Genomic DNA, 25,798 nt, shown 5'->3' with positions numbered 1-25,798 from the left:
AAACCCCCTCTAGTGGTCAAAAACACATTACTCTTTAATATTGTACTTAATATTATCATTGTGCCCTGTGATAAGTTGGCGACTTGTCCAGGGTGTACCCTGACTCTCGCCCAAAGTCAGCTGGGATAGGCTCTAGCCCCACTGACACCCTGATTAGGACAAGGTTTACAGATAATGGATGGATATAATCATTGCACATTGTAAGGAAGAGCCCACTTTAACATATAACCAATCTGTTCTATATAAATTAAACAAATGAATAATGTTCTGTTATTGTATTACAGTGATATCATGTAGAGAGACTTGGCCTCTGACATATTCGGTTAGGTATGGTAAAATGAAATGGGCCTCTTGGTAGATTTTTGTCTTAGTCGTATTAAAATGGGTCTTTTGTCTTTAACGTACTGGATTATTAACTTCTAATAGAAAGAGATTGCACGGCATACACAGTTAATTTGTTGTTCACTTTGTATTTTAATCTGGATATCTTTGCAGCAGCAGCATACTTTAACATTTCAAAATCACACCTTGATAATGAAGAGGGAGTCAGTGAACAGCTACAATGCATTTGACCAGAGTTTTCAAGGCAGGAAGGACAGACATATCAAAACAGATCATTCAGATCGTCTTTACTGAACATGCTTTTGTAATTCATTGTGTCTCTTTTTCGTGTGCTCTGAGCACTTGTACCATTAAAAAAAAAGACAAGTCCAGCTTGCTTCAGCACATCTTGGTCAAGCCAAATCTCTATTGTGGACCTATGTCTGTTGATCATACAGGTCTCTTCATCTGGCTGGGTCTAGATCCTCTTTGGAAAAGGATACAGTCCCGACTGTGCGTAATACATTTTACTGTTTTATAAGAAAACACTTAACTGTTTTATAAGGAAATATAATATTGAACTCAAAATAACAATAACATTGAGTAGACTTTAGTGGTTTTACAGTTTGTATACCAGTCAAAGCTATTTCAAATATTTCATTATTTTCTTGTCTAAACATCTTATTTGAGGATGTTGTGGGATAGTTTAATGTGCCCATCAGATATCTGTTCCTTTATCTTATGGAAATTACAACATATTATGTAACATAACAAAACAAATCTACAAATGGAGGAGAGTGGAGTGTGATGGTGGTAATGAGTCTATATGTGTCCGTTAACATTAATAATATGTGATTGAAATCACACACAATTTGCAACTCATTAGTCCTCTTCAGTCCACCCTCCTCTCCTCCTCCCTGCACTTCATGGGTATGAAGTGAGATGCTATATGCTCCCTCCTGGTCTTCTTTCCTCGCATTGGTCTTCCCTTCTGTGACAGGGCTATGAACATTTCTTTGCCATTTTTAGTCCACTTTGCAGAGGAGTAAGCATTAAAGTAGTTTTCTAGGAAAACCTCCTTGAAGTTGCAGTTTTCATTGTAGATCCTCTGTATAGGTGAAGACAAAAGTTACAGCATTAATATAGAAAAAGCTGCTGTTGCTTGCATTTGTCTTCATTGTCAGTTCTTGGTTCTTGAGTATTGAAATGGATGTTTTCCAATAATTATTCTAACTGTGCTTGACTGTGGATGATCTGAAATCTCACTGAGGAAAAATATTACCTTGCCTTGCAGCTGTCCAGCCTTGTTCATAGAGATATAATACTGACTCTTCACTCCTTTGATAGCGAGTATGCCGCCCTCAGACACTGTCCTGATCTCCAGGATACCTGCCAGACAAAGTAAAAAAAACATATTACAGGACTGATAAGACACTATTGACATCCAGCTTTCACTCCAGCTCCACACAGCTCTCAACATTCATCTTCATTAACAAAACGGGGATAGAAGTTCCTGTGGTTGATCAGGCTGTGGTTTCTCTGGCTTTATTTAAGCCTTGTTAACTGGTCTGGGTGGCCATTACAAAAACCACAACCTATGCCTTAGCACATATGGGAGACAGATTAGGCCTCTCTCTCTTGGGATTGAGAACACTGCCTCCTGCATGTGCTTTGCACGCTATATTTTAGGCCTGCCCATCAAATCTATGGGAGAGTAAAAACACGTATGCGTGATAGTTTTGGTTTGTGATTTTTTTTTAAAGAAATATGTTACACAACTTGAGAACACAACAAGAACCAACAATATGTTTATATGTCTTGGGAATATACCTAGAGACATTATTACTTATTAATTAAAACACTCTGTTGAAGTAAATAATCTTTCTGTCAAGTTTTAAAGACAGAAATGCAGATCATGTACACATAAATATCTGTAAATATCCAAAGAAAAAGATCTTATATTAACATTATTTGCATTCGTAATTACAGTTTCACCTCCCCTGATAGTAAAGAATACATTTCACTTTAATCCAACAGATGCAGATCACTGATAATTAGTCCAGCCGTCACAAAGATCTACTTCATACAATAAAAACTTTGTCTCATCGCAAAAAAAGCTATTACGTTTATACGGTTTGCTTAGCTCTTGCGACCTGAAGCTATAATGTCGCTATCACAGATCTGATTAATTGCAAAACATTAATTCAAAGATACAAAAATATGTGTTTACATACCAACAAGATCCAGATCATAGATTAGGAAATATAAAAATCCTCTTGTTCATTCGAACATATTGCAGAAATTCTTTAATTTGACAGGCAGAGAAAAAAAATGGAAGAGTCCTATTAAAGCTCTCCGGACAGACATTGAGCATGCTTCATTTTAGTGTTTGATCACAAACAGATGGCAGCCCCCCAATCTTGGAATGTTGTTTGCGCTCTGCTTGCACTTGATATTTGACTTAATATTACTGCTCTTTGATCATGTGCTCATATTTATGTAAGCCAGCTTTTCTATTCCCCATGTTTGATTTTAATTATCGTGACATGACTTGAAATTGTGAAAGTTCGGATTAACACTGTTAGAGCCACATCTTAATTTGTAAACCCCACATGCATTCAAAGTCAGTTAACCAAATATAACATACATTGGTGGCAAGTCTAGATGTATATTTCTCAAGTAGGGACTTCAGTCTTCGATTAGTGTGCTTTCATGGTCGCTCTTATAGCATGGAAGTACTATTTCCATAATATTATACGTAAGAACTGCGGTTGTTTGGTCTACTGTGAAAAGATGAAACACATTTCCACATGAACTCACATGAACATATTGTTGACATTTTGGCTCTGACGCAGATAGGCTATCCTCAGTTTAAACAGATTTGTAATCAAATGGCCCAGCCTCTGGCTAACTTTTGGGTAATCCCTAATCCTGCCTTGCCTGAACACAGTTTGAATCTGGTGTTTACATTTGCTGAAAGGGATGTTGTAGACAGCCTTCCAAGAATAATACAATTTTGTACAGTGGACTTGACAACATGCAATGTCTTAATTTGAGTAACATTTATTCACTTTGTCTACAAATACTAATACTCCCTATGTGTATAAGACTATACTGTATTTAGTATTTAAGTTTGACATTCACCAAATTACAGTAAGTTTAATAGTGGCTTTAAATTTGGATGCACATGACACTAGGACGAGGACTAGGCTCAAACATACAATTCCACATATATTACTTCCTTTAAATTCCCTGTTTTCCATCTGTCATGCTGTGTTATACACTTTGTTGACTGCCTACTTAAAAGTTGTTTATCTGCTCTTCACTGTGGCTTAACACAACTTTTTATTGATATGATTATCACATGTTGGTTAACCTCCAATTAAGCTTCGCCATGGTCTTTCACAAAAGGTTTTATTGTGTAATTATCACTTTACTATCTTGTTAAGCAGTAAATGGATCTGTTATCATACATGGAAGATGGGTTTGTTTTCATGTTAAAATGATTGATGTCTCAATATTAATGTTGGACAGTTTAGTTTGCTATACATTACAGATACACAGCAAAGTATCAACATCTGCTTTGCAGATGTTTTGATGCCTGACTTAAACAACCCTTTGGAATATAATAGAGATACACTTTATAGTGCAGGAGATTAGTTCATTGGCTGAAGGCCTATATTTTCATTATAGAGGCACAGTGAAGGTGAAAGCCAAAAATAATGCAGCTCCACGTTTCTCATTTCTTCTTTTTTTGCTTTTTCTTTTTTTTAAAACAAAACAAAAACCTTTCTGCAATTCAAATCCTTTTCAGGACTTCTTGTTTACAGCAGCCAAAAGGAATGACTCATTGATTTATTACATATATAAAGGCTTATTGGTTAAATTTCTGTGTGCTTTTAGCATGCCATTGTCAGCCACATATGGTTGTATCAATTTTTCTGTCTTTCTTTGCCAATTATTGCATAAGAAGATTTTCCATCCACTTTGAGACATTTTTCCTGTCATGCCAACATTCCAGCCAAAACCACACTGTCAGATAGGAGGAAATGATAACTACTTAAAACATCCTCACCATGACAGAGATTTCTAGTAGTGTCTCAAAACACGAACCTTGAAAATGTTGCACTAAATGTTGCTCTAAAGTTGCAATTTTAAACAATCTGCTGCGTTAAACTGCAATTACCATGGGTAGCAAAGAAAATTAGATTCAGTAGTTAACTGGCAAGTTTTGCTTTCAGTAATTCTGGACTAAAGTGTGTGTGTGTCTTTGTGCGAGATGTCAGTTGCTAGATAGGTTCATCAGGAGGTGGATATCATTAACTTTCCCATTTCTAATGTTCCCAAGATCTCATTCTGACATTGTATGTTTGTGAAAGCGTAAATCAGGCTGGGGAAATGTGAGTCTATGTCAGTGTGAGTCCGCGCCCCTTCAGTTTACTTCATTACAGCCTGTGTTTAGATGGTGTTATGGTTTAACAAGCCAAAGCCCCCACCTGCTTCATTTTACGTCTGTCACTTTGGCTGCTCTAACAGAGACACATGACCCATTAACACTGTGATTACACTGTGGAGAACTTTGTACAATAACACCTCCCACGTGCTTCTGTCACCTTGACAGGCCAATGGTTCTTGACCGACTTAGTGGAATGACTAAACTCTGCACGGCTGAATTATAACATTTCAAATTGAAGGACGTTCACGCCATGTTCAAGTTAATTCACATTTGGAAAGTCAAATATTTCCTGTTTTTTAACAACAACATAATTATAATAAAATATCAGAAGAGCCATACTTACTGTGGCAGTTGGTGGGATCTTGAGTCCCATTGATGTTGCCATTATCATCAATTGTTAGGAACCATTGCGTGCGGCTGAACAGCTGTCGGATACGCACATCTCCTCCCTCCATGTAGTCGTAGTTCCTGGTGTGGCGCTCATGTCTGGAGCAGTTCATGATGGCGGCAAGTTGCTCAGGAGTGCAGTCACTGTAGACCACACACACGCTGCCGAACAGGAAGATTGCATGCAGGTACAGTCCCGAGAACAGATTTTGAAGGTTCCAAGTCAGCATCCATTTGCGCATTATAATACAATGCAGTGGGGATCAATGAACAACATACTGAAATGTGAGATCTGTGCGCTATCCCTCAGCCCAGCGACCCCCTGACCCCTGACTCGTGACCCTTTTGTTGTGACCTTCGGGTCCCTTCGGGTTCCTGCAGCAGGGATTCCTTGAGGGACGTTGAAACAAGGCGGTTGGGGATGGTTGGTGTTGCCTGAAGCTGGAGAGTGGTGTGAAGAAGAAGACAGGTGACACTAATATAAGATGATGTCTCTCTTTTAGTCCTCAGTGGTGGTTTGTGATGACTGTGCCATCCTCTTTTGACCATAGTCTGACAAGGGACGTCATAATCCAGTTCAGGAATTGTTCTTTAGGACGTCACTGTAAAGAAATGTAGACCTGTTGATTCTAGCTTTTAATTTTTCAAGCAATTTTCAAAGAGCTTCTGTTTTTTTATGTTTAAACAAATTTCTACATTTGTTAGCAGTAAATCTACATTTCTGTGGTTTGCCTTGACAGCTATGTGTCTCCCTGTCATGGACCATAAGAGTGAAATATTGCATCAATGCTGTTGCATTACTTCACAAGTCTATGAACTGTAATTTCCCCTGTATCGACATGCATACAATATGTACTTTAAAACAAACACACTATTCTGCTTTTAATGTAAAAGAAATCCATAGTTTAATGACTTACATGTGCTCAGAGTGATGGCAGGAGTAGTCAGAAGTGTGTTCCCTTTCAGCATGAGTTTTAATTTGAAGACTCTTTACTTCTAAAGCTGTAGTCTCAATTGTAAACCAATCCCAGTAATGCAGCAAAGCTAAGCAAGAGCTGGGAGCTTCTGTCAATTCCCATGGATGTCTCCCTGATTCTGGCAGGCTGACTCCGTGCATCTTCCACTGTCGTTGTGCACTCTGCTTAGATAAATGCCTCCTGCTGACCTCACTTGAGAGCAATTAGATCCCAACCAGTCAGCTGTCCCTGGGCAAGATGCAGTGGAGAAACACCCTCTGCCTGCCTCTCACTGTCACTCGCCCATTGGACATGAGAGGGAGCTATAAACTCTTAGAATAGCAGGCTGTCTTTGGTATGCACTACTACATACTTTAAGCACTTTAAGAACTTTCTACAACCTCTCTGCCTTTCCCAAGAAGCATCTTGCACATAGATAGGTTTGAAGTGTCCCTCATTCACTTAAGCGATAGTTAAGATATTTGCTGTGATGACAAACCTTTAAAGAATTTCTTCCTTATCATTTTAAATGTCACAATTAATTTGTGGTTTTACGTTACAGCACTAAATCATTGTTATGGATTTATTGACTCAAGTAAAAAAAATGTAAAAAAAAACTTCAAAGAAGCCTTTTAGCTCTCATTATTAAGTGTAATAGAGGGAAGCAATAAGTTATGGCTGGCAGGTATCCATCGAAGGGGAGAAAAACAGAAGACATAAGTGCTCAGTAGTCATCTCTGTTTTTGGGGTCGTGCACTCTTTCACTTTTCGTGTTTGTATTTAAAGTCATGATTTATTGCCTTACATACCTGGCCTTTCCTTGTACTCACTACTTCAAAAGTTTATATGGGCCCTAATGACACGCTTCCCTGGGGAGGTCAGGGCTGCAGGCCTGACAGAGAGGGACGTCTGGCTGCAGCAGGTCTCCTTCTCATTTCTAAACTGGGGGTCGTAAAGACCTGATATATTAGGTGTCACTCTGGCCTGTTCACCTGTCTCTTCTATCACCTCAGAGAAAGTTCACACAATGGTCTTTTGGACACACAGGCCATCATCACTTAGCATAACATTGCATGTGGCCATACAAATACTACAAACACCAGAGAACGATAAAACTTTTAAAACTGTGTAAAAAGCACACAAGTTAATTCTATGACATACTGTGCATGTACCTTATATGCAAATACTTTAATATATGTATATATATATTATGGTATATGGTGGTAGGAGTTTGCATGAGCCTAGTACCTGTGTTGTCAGGCTAATGTAGCACCTTATAGGATCCCTCAAGGAATATTGTTGCCAAACAAGTTGATTCCAACATCCAGTTGGCCTCAATAGAAATGAATGACCTTGCCTGGAATCTGGAAACTGAAACTGGCCCCCTTCTGTAGACGGACTGGAGCTTGCAGTCGAGACTGGTCAGAAACATTTCTTATGGACTGACTGTTAGGGTTTGCAGTTGTTCTTTCCCTTTGTGTTTTTGTCTGTGTGGCATGGCCTGCCCGTTCACTTCACCACCTGTGTCTCATCATCCAACCAACCAGTGAAGTATACCACGGTTCATCCTTCCAGACTCTGCCAGTTCGTTTTTGTAACCCTTGTGCTAACTACCCGAACAATTCGCTCTGAAAAACTCTTTGGACCTTGACTTTTCGTATGCTTGCCTTGATGTTTACTTTTTGTTTTGTCCTCCAGCCCACCCACGTTCCAACCTGCACCGCCTGCCACGCTCCGTCTGCTCTGTGTTTGTTCACCATTCATCTCCCTCATGTCCTTGATCACACTCCTGGACCTTGCCATCACTCTCCCTCCCTAGCTGTGTCATTTGTTGCACTTTTTTTGCATTTTTAAACTTATAGTCCGGTTCCTTATTATCAAATTTTGACTTTAGTGGGAATTTTTTGGGGATTAGGGAGTCAGAAAATCAATGTTTCATTTTTTCAGATGTCTCTGTGGCGGCCATATTGAACTTTTAAAAAATGGCCGCCGTAAAACTTAAATTTGTGATATCTCAGCTTCTGAAAATGCTGGAATGTTGATTTTAACTGCTGAACCCACATTTTCAGGGTCAGGGAATCAATGGTGCAAGTTACACTTCACCATATTAACCCATTAATGCATGAATAGGTAAAAAATGACACTGCGTGGTTGTCTTTTGGTTTATCTTTGTGATGAAAAGTTAACATTTCATATTCCAGTTGTCCTTCAAAAAAATAAAGATTTTTTTAAATCACTTATTTAATATTCATTGTGGGAATGACTACAAAGTCATGCATATTGCAAGTCTACTGGAATGGGTGCTGAGAGTAATCCACACATAAAGTAGTTCCTGTTGAAAGATTTTTTTTACAGTGATGTTTTGAGCCTCTGGCTCTTCCTCAGGCTTGCTATAGCCTTTCAGAAGTGTCATCCCTCAAGAGCATTGTTTTACAGAAGAACACATGCAATATAGGCAATATATCAGTCACCAAGAGCGCCATTCCCTTTGTCTGTTGGGGCAGACCATGCATGCGAACACCTGAACTAAATAATGAAGATTAGCTCTGGGATTATTGGCATCTCCAACAATGCCAATGCCAGACAGAGATTTTTCATGGTCGCCCCAGAACTTTCTCGTCTATCAAAAGAGTTTAAGAGTCAGTTTGATGTGGAAGCTGACAGAACCACAGAGCATCATGAGCTTGGGCCAAGTGCAGTCAAGAGGGCACATGTCACAATTGACAAGATCAAGGCAGCCATTCTCAGCCATGGAAACCCCTTTACCACTGAAGGTGACAACCTGCACAATGTGATCACGCAAGCCTGCATCCCAGATGAGTATGTACAACAGATCTTGAATGCTGATGTCACTGGCCAAAAGTTGTATGAAGACTATGTGTCAAAGCGTATCAATGGAGATGTCAGCCTCTGGGCCCCTGTGAAGAAAGAGAACAACAAGATGTTCCTGTCTGGGAACAAGAAGATTGCAGTGAAACTCAGAGACAATACTGTGGATTTGAAGGAGACCAAGGACCTGTTTGCAAGGCTGATGGTACTTGCCAGATCAAACCGAGACATTGACTACAAAGAGGCCATAGGAAACTATGAATTCACTCTGACACCAAGGGCATTGTTCGCTCCTGATGGAACAATTCTGCCCTGCCATGACAAGTCAAAGTTAATACATCTACTTGAGAAGCTGACAAAAGAAGATAAGCCGACAGAAGTTGGAAGTTCTACTCACCAAGATGCAGTGGATACAGGAACTCCAGACCTCACATCTAGTGATCAGCCAAGTCGGAAGATAGCACTGGTGGACGGTATGGTGCTTGTGCAGAAGCTGAGCAAAAAACCAGCAACTGTATTGACCGTCAAGGATCTGAGTGTCTGCTTCAATGACAGACTGATGCAACTAACAAGAGATTATGATGAAGTCATCCTCGTCTTTGACACATACAGGGCAGATTCTCTGAAGAATGCAACTAGAAATAAAAGAAGACAAGGAAAATCTTCTATTCAGTATCAAGTCAGAGATGACACCAATATCAAACACATCCCACTGAGCAGATTCCTCTCCCATGACAAGACTAAGAGTGATCTGACGGAATATCTTGCTAACAAAACTCTGGAGTACAACAAGAGATCCTCCAAGCTGATCGTCACATCTGCTTCTGGGATCACTAGGAGCAACAAAGACCTTGTCTTTCAGGAAAATAACCACGAAGAAGCAGACACACTGCTGATCCACCAGGCTGTTCTGGCTTCACAGCGAAACCCACATGATGCACAGTTGGTGTTTTTCTCACCAGATACAGATGTTTTAGTGCTAGTCACAGCAAACTATGATATCATGTTGAAGAACACGTCCATTTCTATGGCCTCTGGTGTTGTGCAGATCGAACCACTGTGGCGAGCTCTAGGCAAAGAAAGAGCGAAGGCTTTGCCAGCCTTTCATGCATTTACTGGGGCAGACAACACAGGAAGGTTCTCCCGCATAGGTAAGGCAACCTGGCTGCAGGTTTTCCTCAATGCAGATGAACATATTGTCAAAGCTCTGCAGATGCTTTTGGATGAAGCACATGTCACGGAAGGAATGGTGTCAACCCTGGAACACTTTACATGTGCAGCTTACTCACCCAAGGGGATCAACATCAAGGCAATCCCTCAACTGGGATGGCATCTCTTTTGCAAACATAGGGCAGAGAGTGACAAGCTCCCTCCAACACTTGGAGCTCTGAAGCAGCACATCTTGAGAGTCCATGTCCAAACAAGAGTATGGGCACAGGCAGCCATTACTCTGCAGGACCCACAGCTGGATCCTCTGCAAAATGGATACTTCAAAGACTCGGATGGCATGCTCAAGCCAGTGACCACAGAGGTCCTCCCAGCCCCAAAGGCCATCCTTGAGTTGGTTCTATGCAAGTGCGAATCAGATTGCTCTTCTGGGAGGTGCTCCTGCAGAGCTAAGGACTTAGCCTGTACTGACATGTGTCAGTGCAGCAGCCAGTGCCAGAACAATGACGATTCCCAAGCCATGATATATGAAAGCGATGATGATGATGATGATGATGATGATGATGATGATGATGATGTATAGAAACTGTCTAATTAAAAAGGATGGATATACCGTGGTCTAAATGTGCATGTCAACATCCAGCATTCAAGTTTTGTGTTAGCTCATGTTAAACTCTTCAATAAAAGGTTCTCTGAGTTATCTGACCAACTGCTTGCAATGTACATAGTTTGTTTTACCCATATTGTGGATGTATTGCAATGGAATGATGAAAAAAAACATGGTTTTGTAGTAAAATGGAATATGGAAGGTAAACAACGTATTACAAGTAAACAACCACACAGTGTCATTTTTTACCTATTCATGCATTAATGGGTTAATATGGTAAAGTGTAACTTGCACTATTTGATTCCCTGACCCTGAAAATGTGGGTTTAGCAGTTAAAATCAACATTCCAGCTTTTTCAGAAGCCGAGATATCACAAATTAAAGTTTTACGGCGGCCATTTTTTAAAAGTTCAATATGGCCGCCACAGAGACATCTGAAAAAATGCAAACATTGATTTTCTGACTCCTTATACAATAACCTTTCCAAAAATGTATAATTTACATAATCCCCCAAAAATTCCCACTGAAACATATATGGAACCGGACTATTACGCTTAAAATTCCCACTGAAACATATATGGAACCGGACTATTACGCTTAACACTGACTCAACTGCCTCAAGTGAAGAAGTTAACATATCTTTAGGTCTTCTTCTTCATGAGTAAGACTAAGTGTGAGGTTGGCAGGTGCAAAACCATCAAATTACTAGCCTATCTATGCTATGTTCTTACCCTCTCCACACCTGTGGCCCTGAACTTGAACCAAAAGAATAAGATTAAACACAAAAATTTCACCGTGTGCCAGATATCTAGAGCCAAGAACTGACACATCCAAACAGTGCTCAAAATAGAAGTGCTGCTCCTTCATTTTGAAAGGAGCCAGTTGAGGTAAGTATGGTGATCAATATGTCTACCTGTGGAGGTGTTTCTGGACGTTCAAGTGGGTGCAAATCCAGAACGAGCATAAAACATTGCATTTGGCTCGAGGCACGGGAACTCAAGAAGAGAACTTAAGAAGAGCTTGACGTAGCTCAAGAAGGAGAAGGACATTTATTTTCCCAACCTGTTCCCACCATGACCCCATGAACTTGTATGAAACACAACGTAAAAGAATGAAAGGCTCTGCCACTCCACCACTTCTTTTTCAATAAATACCTTCATGTCTCACCTTTCCAGTCAGTAACCTCTTGGGGGGGAAAGGTCACTTCCAGTACTGTCACTCATCCACATGCAGACTAGAAGAATGGAGAGTATGCAGCTTAAGATAAGCCGTTGGTCAACTGTTGCTCCTACTTTTTACACTTACAAGGAAGTGAAAGACATAAAGACATAAATTGAGGTAGCTGAACGAACCAACAGCATGAAGCTGGAAAACCTCTTGAATAGTGCAGAAGTTTAATATACATCCTTGTAGAGGTTTTAAGAGTCCCAAGTTGACATGAAGAGACAAGGAAGATATAGACTTACTGTACATATTAGGTTTTAGTACTCTGACTTTGAAAGGTGTTTTTTGGTTTTTGCTTTGCAACATATCAGATTTGTTTTTATTCTCTGAATGGGTTAATTATCTTTGCTATAGGAGCTGTATTTTCCCTGCATTCATTGTTAAATGAATCCCTTGTTTTGATTGTCAAATTTATTTTACTGTTGTGCTCTATCCAACCCATTAGGGTTTTTAGCCTTGGAAGTGGGAGACTATAAAATGTTCTGCCCTCCATATCGGATTTTAAACCATTGCTTACAAGCACAGCTGTTTCTTGCTTTTTTTGTGAATGTGTTACTTTTTCTACTCTTTTTTCCTTCCTTTTCTTATTATTTTAATGTTTATTGGGATTAGTAATCATATTAAAGGTGGAAGTAGCATTAGTGAAACTGGAAAGTAAGCCAATGCCACAACAAGAGCATCAAAAGGCTACTACCATGCCTGGGAAGCTGAGACCTTAAAGCTGTCCTCAGTTGACACATAATGTATAGTGTACACACACTGAAATCATAAATAACCCATACTTTAATCTTCTGTGTGTGTGTGTGTGTGTGTGTGTGTGTGTGTGTGTGTGTGTGTCTGCTTTGTGCATACAGGTATGTGTGTCTGCAGGTAATTTTGTTTTATAGTCTGAATGGCTGCCCGCTGCTGGTCAAGGATCAAAGGCCCAGAACTGTCTGGAGTTTACAGTAGCATAGGAAGTGTGGTGGCCGTGAGGCAGGCACACTAAACATGCGTGAGTGAGCCTCTTTAAATCTCAATGACTGTGTGCCTTCGCTTCCACCAGTCTGCCTCACTACTTTGTTTATCTCCGTCTTTCTCTCTCTCTCTCTTTTTTCTTGTCTGAATTATTTGCTGTTTTGACGTGTGAGTGAGTGAAGGTCAGTGCTTTAAATCTTACAACTCCTTTTAATTGATTTCCATTGTTGAATGTTATGTTGAAGCCAGCAGAGAGTCTGCGAGGGTTTATATGATTGCAGTGTAACACGCAAACATGCGAGCTCACCATGAACTCAGATCCCATTCCAGCTCCAAATTCAGACTAACCTCCGGCTCCAGTCTCAGAGCTTTGCTGTGTGTCTACCATTCCCTACAACACTGTGATATTTTACTAGTTATCATAGGGATAATTAAAGAAAAAAAATACAATTTTATTACTTTTGTCTTGCTTCTTAAAGCTGACCAGCTCCAGAATGTTGTGTTTGCAACATTACCCACACTAAACATTAGAAAAATCATTTAGAAAAAACAAATTTTTAGGATCTTTTGTCGCTCAAATCAATTATCACTTCATTGTCTGAACGCTTACTCACTAAGCAATTGTTCAACAAGTCTTATGCAGGACAGAAATATTACTGCGTGATTTATCACCCTATTGTCTGAAGAACCTCTTGGAACATTAACACATGAGGCTAGAACTACAATTTATGATGGTTTCCACTATTACTGCAGAGACATCTGCCTACACACAGTGTCTGTTTAACACTCTAAAAGCATTCCTGGAGAGCAATAGTGTATGTATCAGTGTGTGTGTGTGTGTGTGTGTGTGTGTGTCTGTGTGCTCTTTACTGTCTGTAGCGTTATATCTACATTTATGCCAGGAGAATGGATTATGTCTAAGGTCAGTCTATTTTTAGCACCGTTTTAGACTGTTTGGGTTGAGCTTTTGCTTTCTAAATTCCATGATAATTGGGGATCTCTAGAGATGGAGCCTCACAACATTAACTCCAACTATAAATAACTAGCTTACAAACACACACTGTGCACCCACTCTCTCTCACATGTACAGACCTACGATGGCACAATGGTGCAAAAAAAAAAGTTTTGTAAAATAGCTGGAAATGGTTGAAATGCGTTTAACGCAAGTTGTCATAATTCATATGGATTAATGTGATTTTGCTGTCTCCTGCAAGTCAATATTACCATCTCGCAGTCAGATATTTAATGTTTGGTTATCCAATAAGAGCTAATAAGCTTTCGCTCCCTGTGTGTTCATTCAGATAAAATGTGTCAAAAAATGCACTTTTGGCAAGTTGCGTGTTGTCTAACTAAAATAGCATGTTTCAAATGTTGAAGCTGTGCTCACCATTTAAGGTAGCGTACTAAGAGGAAAACTGAAGGTTTTTTTCTGTGGCTGCAGCCTTTGCAGTACTCTGTTAACACACACACTTGCACATGCTGTCACTCAGCTCGGCTCTTTGAAGTGTCTCTTCCTGGTTCCTGTTGACACACACATTGAGTGTTAGTGCAGTAAAAGGTGACACATGGTCAGAGCTCAGGTTATCACTGCCACCTCTGCATGGTCTGAGGTGTGAGAAGTTTCTAACGTTCCTTCTTCAATAAATGTTATTACCCACAAAGAATTCTTCTGAATGAGACCTGAGTGTTTTAAATTACATATGTTGATGTTAACCCATTGTTTGCTCTAGAAATGATAGTAGTCAGTATGAAAAGTTTCATAACGTGTTGATTTGTTAGTAGGCGCTCTTCATGATGTTGCAGGCAGTTGCAGTGCATTAGGGCTGGTGTAATCGGCCTTGTTAGAGAATGTGAACCGGCGTTGTGCTTCATTGTCGAGGGAATACTCTGATCCTATCTAATGCAGGAACAGCTGTTAGGGATAACAGTCTTAACTGCTCACCATATCTGTTCATGTATCAGAAAAAAACAGAGCCTTGCTTATAAAGATACGCTCTGCTTTAGTGGCTTTAAAGGAGAAAGAGGTTTCTAAAATAAGCACTTCAGGAGAATTTGTGACTCAGAGCAGTGGACAGTTCAAATAAAAACCTTGAAATCAGTCCATATTTATAATTGAAAGCATAAATGCATGAAGAAAAGATACCAGCTGTTTTTTGGGGTAAAAATTAGTCATTTGGTGCACCCTTTTAAGTCGCTGTTGACCAATTTCTTTTTATTTTCCATGGACAAGAACCTCGTTGTTACCCTTCGTATCACGTCAAAGTGTCTTCTTACGTCCTGCCATTCGCTCTCAAGTTGAACTTGACTCAACAAATGATCAGTTTTATGAATAAACTCCATGTGCCATGTGTGGTTTCGACCACACAACCAAACAATTCCCTTACCTAGTCCAGTCCATATTGGGTCAAGTCCTGAAGATAAGGCATAGAAGGTATGTTATCTGGTGAACGTTCGTCCATTTAGTGTCAGACAGACTTATCTTCGAAGACTAGGGTATATCTGTCCATAGATTTACACAAAGGCTATAGTTCTTTTTGTCACAAAGTACAATTTGGTAGCTAAATTTATGGTTTCATATCCTAATAAGTCTTGATCCTTGTTGGTGTTGCATGCTCTCCACATCCTCATTTCAACATTATCATCTTAGCTGGTTGTTAGGCCTGTTGACACGTCAATGGATGGGCTGGTAGTGAAGCTTAGGAAGAAAACACTTGTCGTTTTGAAATGCCTTCCAAAGTTTGAGTCTCAGGCTCCTTTTGTAATATCAAAATGATGGCATCCACATGGGCAGAAAATATACAAGTATGTATATATCATGTGATTGAATTTATTTACATCTATCTCTGCAGAATTTTCCACTCTCTGTCTTTTATTTACATTTGTTGTATGTGTATAGAGGATCAGAACAACATGGATTGTACCACCTCTGCCAGTGTGAGCATTTCCATGTCTTTCCAGATGTCAGGAGAATCAATTTTCATTTTGGCACCTTACAACCTCTCATGTAAAGATCAGTGATCTAAAGTCTACATGGGCAGGTCAGCTTCAGTTCCAGCTTTCCAGCCTTAGCTGTGTTGCTAAGTGTCTTTTCAGTAGGGTGAAGTTATTGTTTGCTTCTCGTGACTTGGTAGTTGTGACTGAGACCACTTTGGCAGAACTGTGTTGACAGTAACAGCACACCCTAACAATTTGATTTCTTTCATCACATCAGACAGACAGAATCGATGCCAGACACTTTGTACCATGGGGAAAGAATGATGATGATTTCAGGAGGCACATTTTCAGCTATCTATTCCACTAATCACACTTTTGCATCACTTTTCGATTATTCAACAACCTCTCCATTTTAAAAATGGTCTGTGTAAAGTAAAACAAATGGAGCATTTGGATAGTCTGCCCACCACTTTGGCCCAGACTAAAATCCTGTATCTATTCCTCTAACTATAAAATGGATCACCATGAAATTTTGTACATGTGATCATTATCCTCAGAGGATGAAAACTGAAGGCCAAATTCCACCTGGCACGAATGCAAAGCTGGCCAGTCAGACACAATAACAGCACAAAGGATCTAGTCGATAAAATAGTTCCAATCATAGAAACAGCCAAAAGCTGTTTAACTACATGGCATATTTAAGTATTTAGTTGACAATAGCATATTGGCAGACTTAAGCATGTTATACAGCCTCAATCTCAGTTATTTTTACAACAGGGAGTTCCTTTGGAAAATCAATACATTGAAGGAATAGGCAATAGTCTATCCATCTGCGGGGGGTGCAGGATCACTATCCTAGCTAACTTAGAGAGGCGAGACTTGGGGTATACCCTGGATGAATTCATCACAGGGCACATGGAGAACAACCATTCACGCTCACATTCACATCTACGGCCAATTAACCTGTTAAGTGCATGTCTTTGAACAGTAGGAGGAAGCTAGAGTACCCGGAGAGAACCCACACAGACATGGGGATAACGTACAAACTCCACCAGGAAACTTCTTGGTGTGAGGCGACCATGCTAACCACTGCACCACCGTGTTACATAATATTAATATAAGTCTGTGAAATTTTCACATAGTCCTACTGTCTCAGGCGAAACAGTGGGTGGTGAAAGCTAAATTTTTATGATCCCTTCTGTGCCATTTGTTATTTCTGTTTTGGTGCCTTTTTCTCTGTTCGTCCAATTCTTGGTAGGTTAAATTGCTGTGGTCATATCCATTCGGTCTTTGTTGACCTCTGTGTCTGAATATGAAGCCTGTAACATTCACGGTACAATTGTTGCTAAAGTAAATTGTTTATTGGAAAATATTTCTTCTGGAGAAACCATGACAAATGGTTAAATGTTAAATAGCAAATTCCATGCCAAATTTAAAGTACAAGTCAAGCATTATGATCACGGAGGTCTTGCTGTATTTCCCTTTCTCTGTGCCGCTCTCCTGTCTCATTTACTGCCAGTTAACATCAACTGCATATCCATTCATTATCGATAACCGCTTATGCTTTGGGTCACAGAGCCAATGCGCAACCTACTGCACATACATGTAAAATATTAAATATATTGCGTAAATTCATATCCACATCCTCTTAATATCAGTTAAACGTTTTTCTTTTTTTTTTGTCGACTCACTTCAAAAGAACAGACAGTTTCATTGATAAGGATTGTTGCGATCAAGTGACAGTAACAAATAGTAACACAGTAGTAACATAGTGTCACAGTAACAAATAGACAAATAGCAAATAGACAAGTCATTTCATAATACATATGTAACATACATAACTCCGAGCATAGCATATCAAGTATTTTGTCATATTATATTTTGACTGATTTTAGTGGGAAAAAAATGTTCAGAATTGAACTAACCAAATAAATTGCGATCATAATCACTCCCAGCAGCCACGTGTTATCTAAAGAGAGCTTTCTTATTTAAAGAATTATCTGAAAATAATACGTCAGATAATGCTCTGTACTCAGGGAGATTGCTGTCACGATCGTTTTCTAAACCACAGTTGCTTTCCTCTTTGACACAAAATGCTTCCAGATGAGTCTCTCTGCATTAGCCTGTCCTGTTTCTCTCTCTCTCTCTCACATCTTTCTTTAGCCACTGCCTCTTTGTCATGTCAGTTGTGTCTGTCTCGGTGTTTACAGCTATACAGCTGCAGTGCAGGTTGTTTTATAATAACATAGTAAGCCCCTTGCATAACAGACTAACAAAAAGCGTGCCCATCGATGCAGCAATTTGCATTTTAGTTTCATCATAAAAAGTTGTGTATATGTGTGCTTGTGTGGGGATCTCGAACAGCAGGGTGCATAATGCACAAGGTTCAAACACACCAAGTGCATTAACCTCATGAAAAGAGCCATGTGTGGGGCTTCACTGAGTTAAATGGGGCACTTAATGAGCCTGGCATGAATCTGAGATTCAACAGTTCGACAGGGAATGTGAAGACGAGGGCTGCGAGGCCTCGAGGACAAAAGATCACCAAAGTTATTACAGTTCATCCTGAGAGGAACGTAAGCGTCTGAACAAAAGTTAATGGCTGTCTGTCCAATATTATTAACATATTTCAGTCAAAATCATACATTTCAACCTCATAGTGACACAACAGGAAAGGTCATCAAGTCCTCTTCCTCTGGGGGCCATGACTATCTATCTAATAATGGCACTGATCCAACCAACCCTAGAGCCATGCTGCATGTGTGGCAAAGTGTTAAGCTGAAACTAGACATCTCGTGGCAATAGAGCATACAAGGAGAGACTGTGAACCATCTAGGCATTGCCATTATTTTTCTAACTTAAACATGGAAGTCCAAGTTGCGGCAGCCATAGAGGGTCATGCCAGGTCCGGCTTATCATTGTCAGGCCCTGGCTCAAGTGATCCAAAGCTCTACATGGCCAGGCCAGTCATCGGCTTTAGCTACATTTTATCAGCCTTAGCCATGTCTCGAGTGGAAAAGTTATTGGAGTTTGCCTCTCGTGAAATGGTAGCTGTGACTGAGACCACATTAGCTGAACTCACCCCCTCACTCAACAGTTTGATTTCTTTCATCATATCAGATGTCGATGAATCGATGCCACATGACAAGAGATCGTACTGTGCCTTTGTACAGTATATATGATTGGCACTGGGCAACACAAAGTGTGTGAAGTCTAAGAATCCAAAAATAAAATCTGTTCCCCTGAAAGTAGATTTACCCAAAAATAAACGGAGAAAGTGAATGCTCTGTGAATCACTTGTATGGAACACTTGAGTTGTGGTGCGGTTTGGAGTTGTTACTGACATAGAGACAGCAAGAGAGGCCAGCGAGGGAGGCAGCGAGCGGAGACACCTCCAGCCGGTCATACAGCACGCACATACATAAATTGCTGTCCTTCACTTTTGTATCAGAGGTGGTAATTAGTGAAAATAATAAGCAGACAAAAAAGGACTCGTGATCAGAATTAATCACCCTCGACCGAAAGGCCAAATAAAATTCCTTCTGGGGCAGAGCTAGTTTTGGATCCATCCGAAGTCCTCCTTAATCTTCTCATAGCTACTGGCTTTAGTGGAGCCATAACCATAACACTGAGTCACTCAACTGTTCATTAGCTTCTGAGAGGAATGTCTGTGTCGTGTTATGACAGAAGATAACGAAAGCCAGTATTTTGTGCTTTATTTTCACAACCCTCATTACAAAAGGATGACAAGTTCATGGATTCACGTAGTACATGCACACACAGGGTGCACACAACGAGTGAGTTTATATGCAAGATTTGACCAAAACAAATTTCTTTTATCAAGTTTACATCAATTGCTTTCAACACTGAACATAATCTCGGTGGTATTTACATGTTTATTTGCTTCCACAACTCAGTCATTACTCATGTTTGTTTATCTAAGCAGATCATAGACACAGATGTCATATCTGAGGGAATTGATGCATGGGTGTTTGCGTACGTGCACGAGCCGAGGCTTGTCTACATCCATGTGATGTATCCATGTGGTTTTATTTTTGACAAGTAAAGCACCGCTGTCTGTAGCTTTTAGATAACAGCGCCTCTCAATCTCTGTCGTGCCTCCCTCTCTGTCTTGTTGTAAGGATGGATGTCTTTTTAATGGTGGGGGGTGGGAGAAGTGGAGCAGAGCTGGAGAACAGGAGCTGATGTTGGAGGCAGAACAGACACATTACCCCTTTGAATTTCTGATAGTGAGCTAACTCGCCAGGAAGTTTCTCCATCTGCCTCATGAGACTGGTGTTGAACTAGGCGATTAGGCGATGATCAATATTGTGGCATGAAGCTGCGTTTTCCTTCATTTCTTGTCTGCAATTCCATCCATCTTTTTATCTCTTGATCCCATCCATCTTTCCACACTAACGTCACTGGCTAAGAATTATTCTGCTAAAGTCACAGGTCAGGGTTTCATAGTGTTTCATTAAAGTCTTGCTTTGAGGGGAGGAGAGTTTTGTGGTTAGACAGAGATGGATGAAGAGGGGTTGTTCGTGTGGAGAGCAGGTGTTGTCTCGAGGAAAGAGCCAGGTGCGTGTTGTGTATATGTATATGTGTTTGGGTGTGTGTGTCCAACAGAGACCCATGTGAGGTTAATTTGCATGCGAGAGGCCAGGCCACAGGCCAGAGGAAATAACTTTTGTGATTGGTTATGTTCTGAACCGGTCTGGTTTATAACTGAAGGTGTGCTGCTGTCGTCTGTTTGAGCAAAACAAATTGCTAAACCCACAAGGGCGACATGTGTTTCTGTTTACCTGTGACATCTGTTGCAGGGAATTAGTCATAAAAAAACACTTTAACACAAACATTTACTTAACTGCCATTCTGCTCAGTAACAAAGCACGCACAGTGAAAACAAAAAGTTAACATTTTTGAGTAAAATAATAAAACAATTAATGCAGATGACCTATGCAATCAATAGTTTAAAATGTTTCCAGTTAACTGTGCATGCTCTTCAGATGATGTAAAATTGAGAAGTAAAAAAGTAACTTGTGCATCAGTTTTCATCACTTAAAGTCTGTAACTTTCAACATGTTGCCTGTTTTTTCAGCTATGGACAGTAACTGAAATGAGAAGTAATTGAAACTATACAGTAAAGATAGTAGATTGTATTGTTACAGGTTGTGTGGAGATCACTGACAGTATAAAATCTGTGGCTCTGGCCACCGCCATGTTGGCAGTCCTGCCTCCTCCGCCTCCCAGCTAATCTGAAAATCAGTAAAGATGTGGCTCATTGGCTGAATGAGTGTTCAAACAAGCCATCTGTAATGGCACCAACCTGTCATTCAAAGCAGCCATGCTGTTAATTATGCATAACTTTAAGCCTTAATATAATTTGAACAGGTGAGTTATATAAAAGTTCAGTCTCAGTACAGTTGTCATGAATAGGGGAAAATAGCTATGGAGACCAAAACTGTTTTTTGTACCAGTCTGAAACAAATTTGATTTGACCAATGTAAACAGCCAGGATTAAAAATAACATTAAGAACAACACTGATAGGAAATCCAAACATAAATCTAATAGAACTATGATGAGAGCTGAACCTTTGCAGCGATTTAGACAGTTCTGAATGATGACACTGATTTTATGTTAAAACTAGTGACAGTAAAAGAGTGGACCGTGTTCCGTGCCACCAACAACAGGCTTCTAAAGAGCCGTTTTGAGGCTCAGAAGATGGTGGCTCTGGCCTCCACCATGTTGGTAGTTCTGCTTCTTCTGCCTCCCGGCTAATCTAAAAATCGGCAAAGACGGAATCATCGGCAGGCCGAATGAAGCCTGGGTTCTCAAACAGGCCACTCTTCTGTCAATCAAAGCAGTAACACTGCTAATAACGAACAGGAAATTAGCTATAGAACCAAAACAGTTTTTTGTACCAGACTGTTTATTTCTGCTGTGAAGTTGGACATTTTAATATGGGGGCTTATGGGATTGACTTGTTCTGTGTCAAGCCTCAAGTGTAGTTTGAGGAATTACAGTTTTTGACACTTCCTGTTTGACTTCACTTCACACACAGAGGTTGCTGCTTGGTAAAGATATGTTGTTTGTTTGAGTTAGCTGTTGCAAAAACTTGGAAAATGTGCCAGCAATATCTCCGTGTGAAGCTAGTCTCAGGCCATAGTTGGTGTCAGACTTTGTGTTTGGGACACAAATAGGAATATGATGATGAATGTGTTGATTTTATAGCATTAGTCACAGAACTTTGAAGTAATTTTGGAAAATTTACAGAGAAAGTGACGTGAACTGCTCAGTTTTCTACAGGTTTAGTGATTTATATAATTTATCCATTTAATTTCGCAACTGTTAAATAAAGTGTAGATTAAGGCTTACCTGTTTGCAAGTTGTCGTAAACACTGAACCCTAGTCATTTATTTCACCAGGAGTGCAGGGGGCGTAAAAGTCAGAGAAAAACTCTGACAAAGATAATCTACAATTGTTTGCGTGAGTTTGTCCATAGAGGAGGATAACACTGGTTAGCCTTCTTGTCTCATTGACCCCACACCCCACCCCTGGGCCTGAATTGCCTGTCTTTTCTGGCATGCTTTTTCCATTAGCCAGAGGATATCATTCCTCTATTTGATGAGATGACATGCTGAAAGGATGAAAACATTGAATAAACAGTGCTGGCCAAATGGAGGGATAGCATGAGTTTACAGATTAGTCCTTCCCACAGGGCGGAGGGGCCTGTTTCACAATGTGCTTTCACTCAGCCCATATCTTGAGTTGCTAGAGATTTCCATATCTCACACACTCTTGTAAATCACAATGAACAGTAGTAACTCAGAGAATGAACTCCAAACACGTCTGCTTTCAATTTGGGCCCAGCGGTCCGGCCAAGGCTGGGGCAGGCTCAGAGACCACCCCTGGCGCAGATTTACGGGCTCGTCACCATGCTCCGTCACACTAGGACACACACCTCACACCTATACAGCTGGGGTTGGGTGAAGTGTAGCAAGGTGCGTGTGGTTAGATGAGTGGGGGCCATTAAATGGTGTAATTTTATGCATAAACAGAAACACATGTTGATTGCGTACTCAAAGATACACAAAATTGTAAATATTTTATATCACATTTTCAAAGATTTAATAGACTATATGTTGTAATTGACTCAAGATTTTTCCGCTATACATCGTGATTGCTGGTAAGAAATTACACCTCTCGGGTGCTCTAAAATTCGGCTCTCCCGACCTTAAAATTACACAATTCGTGCAAGCTAGACAGTTATATTCTCTTTCTCCAGCCTACTGCTGGCCTTACTCAGCAATTGGACACACTAGTTCACATTAAATACTCCCACTTTATAGTCTGTGTGATCTTGTAACAAGGAATGCGTGCATGAATCAGTTTCAGAGTCATCAATATAATCTCTGCTGTGTGACTTTTCTGTGGTCACACCACTCATCTGTAGCACAGACTAGTATAGCTCTGGGGCCATTAGAGGACTACAGTGAGTTGTAAAACCTGCAGAGGTTGAGGAAGGCTGTCGTTTTGAATCCAGCTCACTGTGATGCTTTGCGTGTTCTTGAAACAGACAGTGTGGGTTGCCATATGGTGGTCTTCCCCGGAGGTGATCTTGCAGTTGTGGTTTGTATTAACAGTGGGCACAGCGGTCTGTCAGGGCCTATTTGAATTATGCATATGAACGCACATATGCTAGTGTGGCAAAGGGTTATCAGGATGTGCATCAGCAGGATATGTAAACTCAACTTTGAAGAGGACAAACAATCAAATCAAATCAAATCAGTCACGAGTAGCTGAAGGCCATAAGAACTTTGGGAGATTTGAACAGCAATATTTTTTAATATTTTTTTCTCATTACAACAGCAAATCTGTATCTTAAATCCCCAAGCTGAAGTGAACCTACTTGAACCATCACACCTTGACCACCTGACTGAATCAGTAGCCTTTAGCATTGGAGTTCCTCTCACTGGTGACCAAAGTGTCATTGTCAGCTCGGCCATAATATAAAATGTGTCAATTCCTACATATAGTTTTATGAAAGGTCATAGACCGCAATGTAACTGGTCTGCATCCGACTGGGGATCTTGGTTGCATGCCAATCGAGCAGCAGCTATGTAAAAGTGCCAGAAACTGCAGTTCCTCAAACGTCCACTTGAGGCTGGCTACAGAACAAGTCAGTCTTCATAAGCCCCCATGTGAAAATGTCCAACTTCACAGCAAAATAAACATGTTTACAGCCTGGTACAAAAAAAGTTTTGCTCTCTATAACTAATTTTGTGGTTTAGACAACGGTCCTGAGTCTGATTTTTTTTTTTTAACCACATGTTCAAATTATATTAAGGCTTAAAGTTATGCATAATTAACATGTGCTGCTTCAACTGACAGGTGGTGTGCAGTTACCCAGGCATCATTCTGCCGCCTCAGGTCTGCCATGACCACTTCTGTACTGATTTTTAGATTACCCGAGGCGGAAGAGGCAGGACTACCAACATCGCGGTACCACCGATTTTGAGCTTCAAAATGGCTCTTCAGAAACCTCTTGTGACCCATGCAGTCTTTATACTACAGTGGGCCAATCTGTCTCCCGCATCTCCTCTGTCTAAGGTATGTAAGAGGGGCATAAAATGGCTGAATAATTATAACAACAACTACAAAACAGTCATGATGTAATCTTCTTGCATAGGTAGGTGTTCGCTGAGCTATCAACCGCAACCAACTGTGCTTTTATAGGCCTGAACTGAGTAAAACAGAACGAGCAGTAGACGACTCACTGGGAATCCAAGACTGAACTGAAGACTGTCAGAAACTGTGCTATAACTTCACAGTGTTTGAACGGTGATGTAATTGCTGTGTCCATATGGGAGTACTGATACAGTCGTTAGCAAAAACTAAATGGACTCACACCACAGTCAGTGGCAAAAATCTTTGTACTGAACTGAATGGAAAAAAAGTGTTTTGTAATTTTCCTGCTGTATGTTTATTCATTCATTTATTTATTTATTATTATTTTGGTTTGTTTTTGCTTTTTTGATGTTTGACATGAACCCCGGTTGAGTCATCAAGGAGCCTGAGATCTGAGGCTTTGCCAGACATCCCCACTTTGGCATGAATTCATACAAATTCATAGAAAATAGCCCCAGCAGCTGTTCGGGTGATTGCAGTGTCCACCAGGACCTCACAGGGATAATGTGACATTTGACGATTGACTCATTGACTGTTTACAAAGCAATCCAAAGCAATGAAAGATACACCAAGGCATTACAATATTAATTACTTTTCAATTGTCCAGTAGTAACACCGTGATGGAATCATGGATCGCTTGGCAACTCTTGGGCTGCGCTACAACCACAACAATTGTACGACTATAAAAAAAAGGAGCGGGTAGAATAAACATAGCTCTGTGGTCAGGAGAACCACACACCAAGGCCTTGTGGGACGTGAGGAGACCTCGTTAAAGCGCCCTGAATAATGTGAGATTATATAAACCGCCTTTAGTGATCCACAGGCAACCGGTAGCTAACTCCACCATGCAGACATGTAGAGGTTTCACATAGATGTTTGTTAACACGTTTCAGGAAATATCTAAAACTAATGATTGATTCTCCATATTGAGGTACTACATAAAGACAGCCAGTAATAAAACAAACTCACGCCTGTCGGCGTGGCCATTAAGGGATGGGAGTCTCACATGAAAAAGCATGACAGAATTTTCTGAGAACCTGAATAATCAGCTTACATTGGAGTTAAGTAGGAACAGAGGGTGGTGGACTCGTGTTTGCTTTCCATTTTCAGCTCTGGCACAGATTCAGGCCACCTTGAAGAATCTGAAAACCATTATCCAGGACCGTTGGTCAAAAGTGCAGACTGTATAGGATATCACGGCACTGTGCCTGACAGAGAGACAGAGTGGTGAGGATGAAGATTGAAGCAGGGGGGGAGCAGAGAGGAGAG

At 40.3% G+C, this 25,798-nt stretch overlaps 2 protein-coding genes across 3 annotated transcripts in view; one reads left to right on the top strand and one right to left on the bottom strand.

Annotated features, from left to right (window-relative positions):
- The window catches only part of cops2 (COP9 signalosome subunit 2), a 58,974-nt gene that overhangs the window by 9,537 nt on the left and 23,639 nt on the right, over positions 1 to 25,798 (top strand). The gene's annotated exons all lie outside the window — the stretch shown is intronic.
- Positions 461 to 6,382, bottom strand: fgf7 (fibroblast growth factor 7). 2 transcript variants are annotated; one of them, XM_010745348.3, is made up of 4 exons: positions 6,082 to 6,382; positions 5,121 to 5,766; positions 1,604 to 1,710; positions 461 to 1,429 (listed from the first exon to the last, which is right to left on the bottom strand). In XM_010745348.3, exons 2-4 carry the CDS (start codon positions 5,404 to 5,406, stop codon positions 1,214 to 1,216), a joined length of 609 nt encoding a protein of 202 aa, XP_010743650.2. In that variant the 5' UTR covers positions 5,407 to 5,766; positions 6,082 to 6,382; the 3' UTR covers positions 461 to 1,213. The 2 variants fall into 2 exon arrangements, with proteins under 2 accessions (XP_010743650.2, XP_027136967.1); XM_027281166.1 differs by having other exon boundaries at positions 5,121 to 5,605.

The sequence above is a fragment of the Larimichthys crocea genome, chromosome VIII (genome assembly GCF_000972845.2).
Source record: "Larimichthys crocea isolate SSNF chromosome VIII, L_crocea_2.0, whole genome shotgun sequence".
Taxonomy (NCBI): Eukaryota; Metazoa; Chordata; class Actinopteri; family Sciaenidae; genus Larimichthys; species Larimichthys crocea.
This window is presented reverse-complemented; position numbering and strand designations above follow the sequence as displayed.